The sequence below is a fragment of the Agelaius phoeniceus genome, chromosome W, assembly GCF_051311805.1.
Source record: "Agelaius phoeniceus isolate bAgePho1 chromosome W, bAgePho1.hap1, whole genome shotgun sequence".
Lineage (NCBI taxonomy): Eukaryota > Metazoa > Chordata > Aves > Passeriformes > Icteridae > Agelaius > Agelaius phoeniceus.
In genome coordinates, this window is record NC_135301.1 from 22,676,149 (window position 1) to 22,690,000 (window position 13,852).

Here is a 13,852-nt window from a genome sequence, read left to right on the forward strand (position 1 = left end):
GTGCATGTCACTGTGGACACGTTCCCCTCTGCGATATGGGCTTCGGCTCACACTGGGGAGAAGGCCCGCGATGTCCTCACCCACTGGAGGCAGGCTTTTGCTGTTCTGGGCATACCTTCTGCTGTGAAAACCAACAATGGTCTTGCTTACGCATCGCAGAAGGTGCGGCAGTTCCTGCAGTTGTGGGGTGTCTCACACAAGTTTGGTATCCCTCATTCTCCGACTGGTCAAGCTATTGTAGAATGCGCTCATGGTACTCTGAAGCGGGTTCTTCAAAAACAAAAACGGGGAATGCAGGGTGAAACCCTGCAGTCGGTTGGCAAAAGCTTTGTGCACAATCAATCATCTCACTGTGCCACAGAACTCAAATAATCCTGTCATTTTGAATCACCATCTCTCGTTGCAGGCTGCAGACGAGGCACATCAGCCTCGGGCAAAGGTTCGGGTGCGGAATTTAGTCACCAAACAGTGGGAAGGTCCCTATGACCTTATCGCTTCGGGGCGCAGGTATGCTTGTGTATCCACAGATACTGGGGTACGCTGGGTACCTTTGAAATGTGTTCGCCCTGACCTGCGACCGCAGAGACAGAATCCAGCTGACGAGCAAGATGGAAACCGTGACCAACCTGAAAGGCATCAAGCGGGTGAATCATTGAGTGATGACTCGGATGCAGATGATGAGAGCGATCACTCCGATGATTCCTCCGCAAGTGGACACTGAACATTGTTCATGTTTTCTTTTTCACATTGTTCATTTTCTTTTCTCTTTTTCTTTTTTAAACGGAAAAGGTTGAGATGTCACCCTGGTTTTTTAAGATTTTCTAAGCCTTTTGATGTTGACATTCTTGTAGTGAACTTTCTCACACACTTTCTGTAAATTACTCATTGTTTTGCATTCCTTTATGGAGGAGGAGAGAGTTGATGGACTGTTGGTTTGACCAGTGTCATTGGAGAGGTGTCACTGTCACCCTCCAATCCGCTGTCACTTTTGGAAAACTATAAATGTTGGAGTCAGAAAATAAACTTCCCTTTTGTTTCCCTTCACCTTGAGAACAGTGGTGTGCTTGTGTTCTTTCGTGTCCTATAGTGACAGTACACATTACTAGTCTCCCTGAAATAGTATATAAGCATTTGTATCCCACAATAAAATCGGATTCTGATCACCAAGTCAGTCTCCCCGTCTCTCTCCATCACCAACAGGATCCTTTGTTAGGAATAAGGTAACTGACAAAAGGATTGTAAAAGGGGAAGGAATCTTTGGAGGCAGCTTTCATCGAGTGTGGACAGATATTTCATCAAGGAAGGACCTACAAATTCCCAAAGCAAGGTGTCTACCACTGGGGGAGGTATCCAGTATCTGAGGGAATTAACTGTGGTGGAGGTATATGACAACCAGCTATCCAATGAGCCGTGTAAAATCCCATGCACATGGCCCACATGGTGAAAGTTTGCATGAAGTGCACCAACACTGTACACCAACAACCTGGCAGCAATGAGCTAGAGAGACACAAAAGCACCAACTCTGGTTGGATTGGCCAGCCAACTTGAGAATTCAAAGTGAATCTCACTTCCTCCCTAGATCTCGGCTTTGGAGAAATTGTTCCAACAATTTTTCCATCAATTAAAGAAGGATAAGTCTTCCTCACCCATAGTGACCAACATCTTGGCTATTAAGAGTCAACTTTTTTGTATTCAGGGAGAGGTTTATCAGTGACACACACCACATGCCACTTTGTGGTTCTATCTGCCATGACCAGGGGGAGGACATAAGGAAGTGGGATGGTGAACCTACATGGAAACTAGAAGCTCAAGTACAAGAAGTGCAAGAAAAAACAGCAGCGAAAAGGCATCCATCCAGGAAAATTATTGCCCTAGTGTCTGTTGGTGCTTAGTTGCTGGCCAGGGTTAAACCGTAACATCGGGTCATATGAAAACCTTTCACTGGAGCACACAGGGGGGCTTCTCAATCAAGTCAAATGATGTATCAGGGATACAGGCATTAGCTACACAGTACTGAAGTTCATCAACTACCAAAATTAGATAGCAATTTTCTACTGAACACCTCTTGAGTGTGATAGATGCACCCACTGAGTGAAGAGTATTAATTACCATTTAATAATTGTTTAATCATTAATAAAACCCTTTTAGTTAACCCCACAAGGGCAACTTCTTATAATAATTCATCTGTGACAGAGTAACAAAAAATGCATTAACTTGAACACAAAGTAAAAAGCAAGAATAAAAAAAGCCTAATGAAAATACTTAGAATGACTTCAGCTACTAACGAACCTAAATCTTAACAATGTACAATAGATAGCATAGCCATCCTATATCAGTTGTTATTGTTTGAAACGCTTCAAGCTTTCTAAATATTAATTATTACATTAAAATTAAGTCAAGATTCCCTGAAATACATAACATCTTCAAGAGTACATTACAAGAGTATAATATATTAATTTGACCTAAAACAGTGTACTTTGTACCAGTTTGCTATGAACAGACTATTTTACCATGCAGATCTCAGAAACCCAGCCAGACACATAGAACTTTACAATTTGCTGTAATTCCTGTTACCACAGCAGAGTAATGAAATACTTTTTCCTCTTAAGTTGGTGGGTGCAATTAGGCATTTACTGGACTTGATGGACCCTATTATGCATAAGAATAGAAAGAAGCCCTACTTTCAATATGCAATTAGGGAGTTCCCTCCTGTCTTACTACCTTATTGTATGCTTAGAAGAAGGTCTTCTCAAAGATGAATATCCTCAAAGTGTTTTTTTATAGAGATCAGAATGGACTGGATAAATTTTCACCCTCATGAGGATATAAAGCTGTCATATACTTTTTCTCTATAATCTTAGGTTAATAGTCCTATCAAGAACCTTATTCCAAATTACACCAGCATGTTCTATCAACTTGTGAAACCAAGACAGTCTCATCAGAAATTACAACAAACATCTTTCAAATCTGGCTTTTTGTTTTTCATCTGGAAGAAAACTGGTATCTCAGGAAAGCAGTATTAATTCCAAGCAACTAGTATATGTTCTTCCATTAGATACAAGACTGTTGGTTTTGCATCTTTTCCACATAATATATGTAGTGGAAGAAAAAAAAAAAGGCAGGCATAATACCTTTAACTTCTCAGAGCATTAAGTCTAAGATGCAATTGGAAAGTATTTGCATAGTGAACATATACCGAAATCATTAGGTTTTATAAATACTCCAAGAAATTCACATGTGCTTCCACCTATTATTAAAACATACCTTATTTCATCAGTTTCTGGCACTTTGGTGTAAGGTAGAATTGCTCGAACTCTCCTTCTATCTTCCACAGGCTACAGTTTTAGAGAAGAGTTCAAAGATATTAAGTTTCCCTTTCATTCTAGTGTAGCTTCCTCTCCCCAACATTATGCTATTCTGAGGAAAAAGATTGGTAATAATAATTTGTATCCCTTTGCTAGTTTTAAGTTTTTAAAGGGTCAAATTTGTAAGAGCTGGAAATGCTCAATTCCTAAAGTTATCTACAAAAGCCTTCATTTTGGTTCTAGCCTGTAACATTATCATTCATGTTATCTCCAAAAATCAAATTACCAACAATGTAATGCCCATGAAAGAGCACTTTACAACTTACTTCCTCTTAGTGAAAATTTGTGAAAATTTAACATTCAGAAACGTCTTTATTCGTGGGGGACGGGGGCATTACTCATAATGACAATTACTGATATTGTCTTAAGGATAGTCATTTGAAAGAAACAGCTTTCAGGAGCTTTGGTTATTTCAAGGATGTGTACTTCAAAATCTTTGCTAGAAAACAGTAATATTATTATGATATAATTTATACAGTCTGTGTAAAACCCTACATTATAATGGTGCTCTTTATCAGCCAAAACCCACACATTTTCTTATTTCAGTTTACGTAAAATGTTATTACTACATTTGGAGATAATTGCAATACCGGACATCTAACCTTCTCATTACAGATTTTTATTAAAAAACAATTTTTTTATCATTAGTTTCTATCAGTAAAACCTTGTTTATATATTCATTATACTTCACCATATGCTGAGATAGGTCTAGAACTAGGGGAAGCCATCTACAAGGCTTTTTTATAGAAAACTATGAATATCAAATGCAAGATTAATGATATTAATATTTAAGTAAATTACATTTTAAAATTTTACTACTTGCCTCTGGAGGTGCTACTGGAAAGAATAGTTTTTCCCCCTTCAGCAAACAAGACACATGACTGTAATACCCAATAAGGTCTGAGAGTGAAGCAAAGCGACGTCCACCAATGTAATAATCTCCACACATGGCAATAATCCTGTTAATAAAGAAAAGGAAGTTTGAGAGAACTTTTGCTACAAACTGTTGGGATGGTTTGGGTTTGGGATTTTTTTAAAAGGAAATGAGGATAACGCGGAGTTGTTAAAGCAGGCTGTCTATGTTCAAAATACAATATTACAAACTCACTCTCTAAAAATGTTAAGAGCTACCTGGAAAAGCAACTTTGAGAAGGGAGAAAATACTGACAGAGGGATTGAACTATTCCTTTAGCTACACAAAAGAAAAAAATGAACAAGACATTTGATCTACGTAAAAACTATCATTTTTTGGTAAAAAATGTGAAATTATCAGTTTTATGAAGCTTGCAGAATGCTAAAAACAGTTTCCAATAAATTATGTAGTAAATGGGAAAAATGTCATACTTTCCACCAGAACTCTGTGTTGCAGTGTCAAAACAATAATTTTTAGGATCATAGAATCAGGTTGGAAAAAAACCTTTAATACCATGGGGGTTTCTAAGATAATGGGACTTAAATATTAACCCAGCACTGCCAAATCCACCACTAAACCATACCCCTAAAGCACAACATCTACATATCTTTTAAATAACTCCAGGGATGGTGACTCCACCACTTCCTTAGGCAGCCTTTTACAATGCTTCCCTTTCAGTGAAGAAATATTTCCTTATATCCAATCTAAACCTCCCCTAGTACCTCTTGAGGCCTCTTCCCCTCATCCTATTACTTGCTACTTGGGAAAAACAGACCAACACCCACCTGGTTACAACCTCTTTTCAGGTAATTCTGGAGAGCAATTGTCTTCCGTGAGCCTCCTTTGCTCCAGGCTAAACAACCCCAGCTTCCTCAGCTGCTCCCCATAAGACTTGTGTTCCAGACCCATCCCCAGCTTCATTGTCCTTCTTTGGACACACTCCAGCACCTCAATATCTTTCTTGCAGTGAGAGACCCTGAACTGGACACAGTATTCGAGGTGCAACCTCACCAGTTTTTAGTAAAAAGGGACAATCACTTCCCTAGTCCTGCTTGCCACGCTATTCCTGATACAGGCCAGGATGTCATTGGCCTTCTTGGCCACCTGAGCACACACTGGCTCACGTTCAGCTGGCTGTTGACCAGCACCTCCAGGTCCTTTTCCACTGGGCAGCTTTCCAGCCCCTCTTCCCCCAGCCTGTAGTGTTGCATGGGATTGTCATAACCCAAGTGCAGGACCCGGCACTTGGCCTTGTTGAACTTCCTACAACTGGCCTCAGCCCATCAATCCAGCCTGTCCAGATCCCTTTGAAGAGCCTTCCAGCCCATCAACACTCCCACCCAACTTGGTATCACCTGTGAACTTACTGAGGGTGCACTCGATCTGCTCCTCCAAGTCATCAATAAAGATATTAAACAGGCTTGCTCCAGTACTGAGCCCTGGGGAACACCACTGGTGACTGGCCATCAACTGGATTTAACTTCATTCACCACCCCTCTGCTCCCAGCCATCCAGCCAGTTTTTTACCCAGCAAACAGTGCACCCGTCCAAGCCATGAGCAGCCAGTTTCTCCAGGAGAATGCTGTGAAAAACTCTGCCAAAGGCTTTACTGGACTTGAAGTCTAGGTAGACCACATGCACAGCCTTTCCCTCATCCACTAAGTAGGTCACCCCTTGTCATACAAGGAGATCAGTTTATCCAAGCAGGACCTGCCTTTTATAAACCCATCCTGGCTGGACCTGATCACCTCTTTTTTCTGCATGTGCCGTGTGATGGCACTCAAGATTATCTGCTCCATAATCTTCCTGGCACAAAGGTCAGGCTGACAGGCCTGTAATTCTCCAAATCCTCTTTCTGGCCATCCTTGTAGATAGACATCACATGTGCTAACCTCCATTCAATTACAGAAAATTCTGAAGGGCAAGATGAAAATATAAATATTTTCCTTCCCAAGATTTTATATCACTTAGCAACTCACCAAAAAAATATACTACTACAGCCAAAAAGAATGTAGTTTTGATGGACTCATACACTATCTGTCAATCATATGCTGCGTGAACATATGCCCATATACAACTTGGAGGGAGGGGGATTTAGAGAACTTTCAACTATAATATTGGTATTTTAGTCAAACAGAAATATATAAGGAAAGTCTAATCTGAGAAATACCACTTTTAGGAAACAAATAACAGGGAGATTGTCAAGCAATGAAAATTTCACCCATTTTTGGCAGAAACCAAGCTTTGGTGGAAGTGACACTTCCAGTCTATGGGACCCAGGGGGCACATCCCTATATTTGGCTGAATTAACTTAGAGACTGTCAATCTTGAGACTGAACAAATGTTTGAGTGTGGCATCTGCCCTTCTAATAACAAAAAACATATACACTCTGCAGTCAACAACTGAAATCAAAAGCAGGTCTGCTCTATGAATACCAGTATCAGCAGACAAATTAGTTTCCTTCAGATAGTTCACATATTTAATGGATCCAAGAAGAAAAGATTCTTTAAGATTTGAAAATATTATAAGGATTCCTTTCTTAGAAAGTAGCATTTAATGGTTTACCATTTTCTGAGATGCCAGAAACAATTTTATGGTGGACAGAAACCAATATTCAACACCTGATATTGGCTACAATAAGCAGAAGTCATTAAAAATGAGACTCTTGAAAACTTAAACTTAAAAAATGAATATTAACATAACTTCATTTTCTACTACTGCTACACAGTAATCAGTTTCCTAACAAGAATCAGTATAGCTGAGAAGCATGAATTGTTAGCTCAGACATGATGCAAACAAGTGCATGCTGTTTGCTTGGCAAGAAAACTTGCTTTCTGTTTATTTCTTGTTATCTAGATAGCTGACAAAGGTTTTTTCTAGTGCTGAAGATGCACTTGTTATTGTATTTTGTGAATATGAACATTACACTGCAGCACACTACATGCTGACTAACATTCAAGTGCTTCCCAGAACATCTGATTTACACTAAATGAGACTAAATTAATGTCTATAACTTGCTAATGGTAAAATAACCACAGTTACAATTTCAGATAAATGGATACTTGTATTTAGAACAACTAATTCTAACAAAGACTGAAAGCTGATTTTAGCAAATCCTCATATTTTTAAACACATTACCTCTTTGTTTCTCGTTATAGCTATCTTATAAACAGATTTGCTATGACTTTGACATTCAAATATGTTTTTTAAGCTGCAATATCTGAGGAACAGACTTCAAACAATCTGATTACTACTAAGGAGCCTGCATGTTACTGTAAATTTAGTCATAACAGCTTTAGACAAGCTTTTCTATCCTGATAATGCTGGTTTCCTCACATTTTCATTCTTCAGCCTGTAAAGGAATTTTTGTAGCATGGTTTAAAACAATTAAACCCTAGCAAAGAGCTATACCATACATGGATAAAAAGAAAAGTAAAAAATATTCAATTTATAATACAATTGTTTTCTATACTGTACTACATTCTAAATCCACAAATAAATAAGTTATAGTGTTTTAAAAGAAAACATTTAATTCTTACCTAAAATGATTGACACTTGTTTTACTAAGGAATGAAAGCACAAATGAACCCGGTCTCCGATCACTCTCTCGAATAAGGTAACTTCCAGGTTTTTCCGCTTGCCAAAGACGTTCTTCTGCAATTGTTCTGTCGAGTTTTCCATGATACCACCTAAAAAAACATATAACAATGAGTGTCCTTAAAAGTTTAGGCCTCTGTTTATTCTCACAGAATAGAGCTATGAAATTAATGAAAGATCTCAGTTGAAACTGATAAAATTCCAAACCTTTATTTCAAATAAAGTTATCAGATGTTTACATGTGCAACCTCTCTCAAATTACTTATTCCCAACTGTCCTAGATTGCAAGGCAATGTGTATTCTATTTGCCATCTGTTAGAGGTGTGGCAGTTATCTTCTGTTAATTGGGCAGTTTTCTTTCTCTCTTCCACAAACCAATCCTCCCTCAGGGGACACATCTGCTGTTAATGGGCCATTGAATGTCACTGCATGACTGATGAAATTACATCATCCCATTGTGGGATGCTCCACCCAGAGGGAGGAGCCAAGCCTTCCTAACTGGATATAATCTGATATTTTTGGGACACCAGCACAGCCTTTCCACTGGATTCCCAGAGGAACAGCTGCCTCTTCCACTGGATCTTCAGAAGAAGACTACACCCTTCTACAGGATCACTACTCCAACAGAACCACACCTGCCACTCCAGGAGGATTGCAGCCACCATTCCAATTGGACTGCTACCAACACTCTGACCCACAGGGTGTCAGGTTGTATTCTGACTCTGTTGGAGTTGTTTTGTTTTATTGCATTGTTTATTTTTTCTTCCCTAATAAAGAATTGTTATTCCTGCTCCCATATCTTTGCCTGAGAGCCCCCCTTAATTTCAAATTTATACCAATTCAGAGGGAGGGGGTTTACATTTTCTATTTTAGGGGAAGCTCCTGCCTTTCTTAGCACACACCTGTCTTTTCAAACCAAGACACCAACACACAGAATTTGGAAAGCTTCACAGGTTCAGATAACCCGTTTCCCCAAATAACTCACACTGGAGAAAATCACTCTGAACTATCCAAAGGAGACAAAGGCTCTCTATAACCATCTTTTTTTATTCCCCAATTTGTTCATTTTAAGCAAATAAGTAGAACGAGAGGTAACTGATCTGCTGTATTTTAATCTTACTCAGGCTTCTATTCAGGCTACAATAAAACCTGTTTCTCAAACAACAAACAGATCATAGTATTAAAATCTGCACCTAAAAAAATGACAGCATTCACACCAGAGTATATTTCAGCCAAAATGTCTTCCCCAAGCATAACATGCAGCCTATTAAGAGCAAATACAAATGCATGGCAACTCACAGGCTTCTAAATATGACAAAAGAACACTTCAGTTTAAGTCAAAAGCTAAACTCATTAAAACACTCCTTACCCTTTCTTACCCTTTCCTCAATTTTGACCTCTTTCTACCCCAAGCAATCAAATGGGGGGAAGCAGCAGTGAAGGGAACAATCGAAGCAAAGACAAGTGTTGCTCTCAAAACCTTTTAAAAATGAAAACTTTTATACAGGTAATGTTTTATACTATTTAAATTATCAGCTATTTCAGACCATTCACCTAGTGATTCTACCAATTTGCACATCTTGCAGGAGTTGCAAGAAAAGTACTTTAGAAGTGATATGAAAGTAATCTTCCAGCTTAAAATACACAAGAAAAAAAAATGAAAAATTGCAGTTTAGAGTAAAAATACCCAACAAAACAGCTTAGCTAGTAATAAAAATCTTGCAAAAAACATTTTTTCTATAAAATAGAAATTCTCAAAGCCAACTTTCACTTCCATCAGAATGAAAGTCAAATAAATAAATTATACAGATTACATATAACAGCAGAAGTAGTACCAGTGCCAACACTGTTTTCATTGGCAAAGCTGCAGTCTTGTTAGTATAGCGCTCTCCTTTGCATCTCCCCATCCTGATTAAAACAAGTTAAATCAGTGAAAGAATTGTTTTGTCTGTATGCTGCATTGCACTTGAGGCAAGGTTAGAAAGATCGTGTCTGTGGTGGGTTGACCCCAGCCAGCATCTAATCACACATACAGCTGCTTGCTCACTCTCCCAACAGAACAGGGTAGAGAATAGGAAGAACAAAAGCCAGAGAATTCATGTGTTGAAAAAAAGTTTAATAAGTGAAGGAAAAATAAGAAGGGGCTGGTGGAAACAGAAAAAAAACCCCAAAGCAATGCACAGTTAATCACTCACTCACTACCTCCCACAAGCAGACCAACGTCCAGCAAAACTGAGCAATGGCTACCTTGGAAGACACACACACCCTCTTTTTTTTTTATTGTTGAGATTATACCTGGCATGGTATGTGTCTTGAATTGTCAAGCAAACTGTATTCTATTTGCCATCTGTATGGCAGTTGTTTTCTGTTAAGTGGGCAGTTTTCTTTATCTCTTCCACAACCACTCCTCCTTCCAAAAAAAATCTGCTAATAATAAGCTATTACATGTCACTGCATAACTAATAAGAACTATAGAATCCCATTGTGAAATGCTCTGCCTAGAGGGGAGAGCCAAGCATTTTTACTGAAAATATAATCTGAAGATTTTAAAAAACTAGCACGGCTTCTCTACTGGATTTTTTTAGAAAAACAGCTGCTTTTTCTTTCACTAGATCTTGAAAAAAAGACTACACCCTTTCTACAAGATTCTTATTCTAACAGAACTACACTTGACACTCCAGCAGGTCTGCAGCCACATTTTTAGATTGCTACCAACACTGACTAAAAGGGTGTCAGGTTGTGTTCTAACTCTGTCAATGTTGTTTTAGTTTACTACATTGTTTATTTTATTTTTTTATTTTCTTCCCTATTAAAAAACTATTATTTCCTGCTCTAATATTTTTTGCCTAAAAGCCCCTTAATTTAAAATTTATAGCAATTCAGAAGAAAGGGGGTTACATTTTTCATTTTAAGAGAGGCTTCTGCTTTCTTTAGCAAGCACTTGTCTTTCCAAACAAAAAAAAAAAATTTGGCGCTCAACGTAGGGCTCGAGGGCATAAAAACAAAAAGAGAATAACACTTCTTGAGTAATCTAATTTTTGTGTGCTGCTATAGAAACCTCATTAAGCGACACCATGTAGTCCAGCTTACCCTAGTTTAAGTAACATGTAGTCGTAGCTATATTTCTCCCATTTGTAGGCCCTTATCTAAACATGAGTCCTATAACCAAAACTACTGTGGCTGTTATCCAGTTTGTTTTATAAGTAAATAAGGTGAAAAATTCATCGATGTTTAACTTCCTCTGGAAAGCAAGCACATAAATTCACAGCTATCACACACTAACTGTATGTTTTTGGGGTTACTTTAATAATAGCACCTGCTGTAAAAAAATTACACTGGGAGAAATCTTCTCCCAACCCTTTAACCGTCTCTTTGGGTCCACCCCACCAGTTTTTGACGGGTTCAGATCCACTCTAAATATTAATGGTATCATACAGTGGCTGGTGTTGCTGATAGGCCTGTTCTATTTAGTATTTAGAGAGAAGGGAAGATTAACCTGGATTATCACCCTGACACCTACCCCAGAACCTGACACAGCACCAGAGCCTAGGGATGCTGCTGCCCCAGAGCCTGACCCTGCCCCACAGCCCACCTCAGATATGAACTACCCAGATTGGGTAGGGAGTCTGGTGAAAGAGATGCGTGAGATGAGCCAAATGCTAAAAAAATACACTTCCCCAGCTGGTGAGAAGCCCTCCCCCTGCCTCGAAAAGAGAGAGTCTAATAGTGCAGCAGTAGAACCCACAGATGTTACAACTGTCCAAGTTCCAGCTGAACTGCAAAGGCAGTCACAGCCAGCAGCAGTTGCCCCTGTAGAAACAAAGAAATCTAAGATGAAACCAAAGCACACAGATAGAGGAGGGCCCTCACAACCCACAGGGGAGCCAGAGGTTACAATCATCACCAAGTCCCTGACGTACAAAAGTCTCCGTAATCTGCAAAAGACATTGTACAACAGGGACGTGAGACTTATACAACCTGGCTACTTTGGGTCTGGGATTGTATGAGTACAGGCATCCAGCTGGATAGTAGTGAAGCAAAGAATCTGAAACCCTTAACCCAGGACTCAAGTATAAATCAGATTTTTGTAAGAGAGCCAGAGTCCCTTTCCCTCTGGAAGCGGCTTTTAATAAGTGTCAGAGAGAGGTTTGTCCACAGGGAGAGAATGCAAGAGCACCACCATAGAATGCGCTAGAAGACTCTTGAAGAAGAGATCCAACAGTTGAAAGAAGTGGCAGTATTGAAAGTACTCTATAGGAAAAATAGCATGATAATGACCCTGACAAAGTCAGGTGCACAAGGCAAATGTTGTAAAATCTAGCAAATCTAAAGCCATCTCAATACACCACCTTCATTGCAACAATTAATGCTGATACCAACTGAAAGACAGTGAGTTCTGTTACCAACAAGCTTAGAAATTATGAGAGTATGATCAATGGCCCAACGCAGGCTCATGTCTCTGCCGTGGTCCAAGAACTCAAAGAAGAGATGAGAGAGATGAGAGAAGAAGTGAAAAAGAACAATTCCCACATCACACCAGTGCAAGTCACAGGCCCCAAAGTAAGAGCCCAACATCCCCTAGCTAAAGAGAGAAAGTACACCCCACGGGCTGACCTATGGTTCTTTCTACGTAACCATAGAAAAAACATAGGAAGGTGGGATGAGAAACCCACTTCTGTCCTAGCAGTGTGAATGCATCAACTTAAAAAAAAAACACTAACCGAGAAAACTCCAATTAAGTGAAAGTGGCCTCAAACTCCCATAACTGAGCTGCTGAATATAATCTGTCAGATCCCCTTGAAAGTACCTCTACCATGTATGCCCAAGAAAGAAATAATAACCAAGGTTAGAGAAGCCCTGCCTCTAGCCAGGGAGAGGCATGGGAAAACCGGATCTTCTGGACAGCGTGGATCTGATGGCCTGGCACATCAGAACCACAAAAATACAATGTCTTAGTTGATAGTGGTCCGCAGTGTACCCTGATACCATCGGGACATGTGGGGGCGGAACCTGTTTCCATTGCCGGAGTAACAGGGGGATCACAGCAATTGACCCTGTTAGAAGCCGAGGTTAGCCTGACTGAGAAAGAGTAGAAAAAACATCCTATTGTGACCGGCCCAGAGGCCCCGTGTATTCTAGGCATAGACTTCCTCCAGAATGGCTACTACAAAGACCCGAAAAGACTCAGATGGGCTTTTAACATAGCTGCTGTAGAAGCAAAAGGCATTAAGCAGTTAAACACTTTGCCTGGACTATCAGAAAACCCATCTGCAGTAGGTCTCCTGAAGGTGGAAGAGCAATGAGTGCCAATTGCCACCTCAACAGTGCACCACCGACAGTACCAAATGAATCAAGATACCGTGATCCCCATCCACAAAATGATCTGTGAGCTGGAGAGCCAAGGGGTGGTCAGTAAAACCCACTCACCCTTCAACAGTCCCATCTGGCCTGTTCGAAAGTCTGACAGAGAATAGAGATTAAGTGTAAACTATCATGCCTTAAATAAAGTGACTCCACCGCTGAGCGCTGCTGTGCCAGACATGCTGGAACTCCAGTATGAGCTGGAGTCCAAGGCAGCAAAGTGGTATGCTACTGTTGACATTGCTAATGCGTTTTTCTCCATTCCTCTGGCAGCAAAATACAAACCTCAGTTTGCTTTCACCTGGAGGGGCGTGCAGTACACCTGGAACTGACTGCCCCAGGGGTGGAAGCACAGCCCCACCATCTGCCATGAACTGATCCAAGCTGCACTAAAAAAGAGTAAAACTCCAGAACACCTGCAGTACATCGATAACATCATTGTGTAAGAAAACACAGCAATAAAAGTATTTAAAAAAAAAAAAAAAGATCATCCAGATTCTGGTGGAAGCTGGCTTCACCATCAAGAAGAGCAAAGTCAAGAGACCTACCCAAAAAATCCAGTTCCTGAGAGTAATGTAGCAAGACAGAGAGTGTCAAATTCCAACTAAAATCATC

General features: G+C 39.8%; 1 protein-coding gene across 2 annotated transcripts in view; it reads right to left on the reverse strand.

The window, feature by feature from the left end:
* The window catches only part of LOC129133612 (ras GTPase-activating protein 1-like), a 128,601-nt gene that overhangs the window by 94,473 nt on the left and 20,276 nt on the right, over nucleotides 1-13,852 (reverse strand). For both annotated transcript variants that reach the window (XM_054653253.2, XM_054653252.2), the window contains 3 exons: nucleotides 7,819-7,968; nucleotides 4,189-4,324; nucleotides 3,265-3,335 (listed from right to left, as the gene is read on the reverse strand). In XM_054653253.2, the coding sequence (XP_054509228.1) occupies nucleotides 3,265-3,335; nucleotides 4,189-4,324; nucleotides 7,819-7,968 (357 nt within the window). The remainder of the gene's footprint in view (nucleotides 1-3,264; nucleotides 3,336-4,188; nucleotides 4,325-7,818; nucleotides 7,969-13,852) is intronic.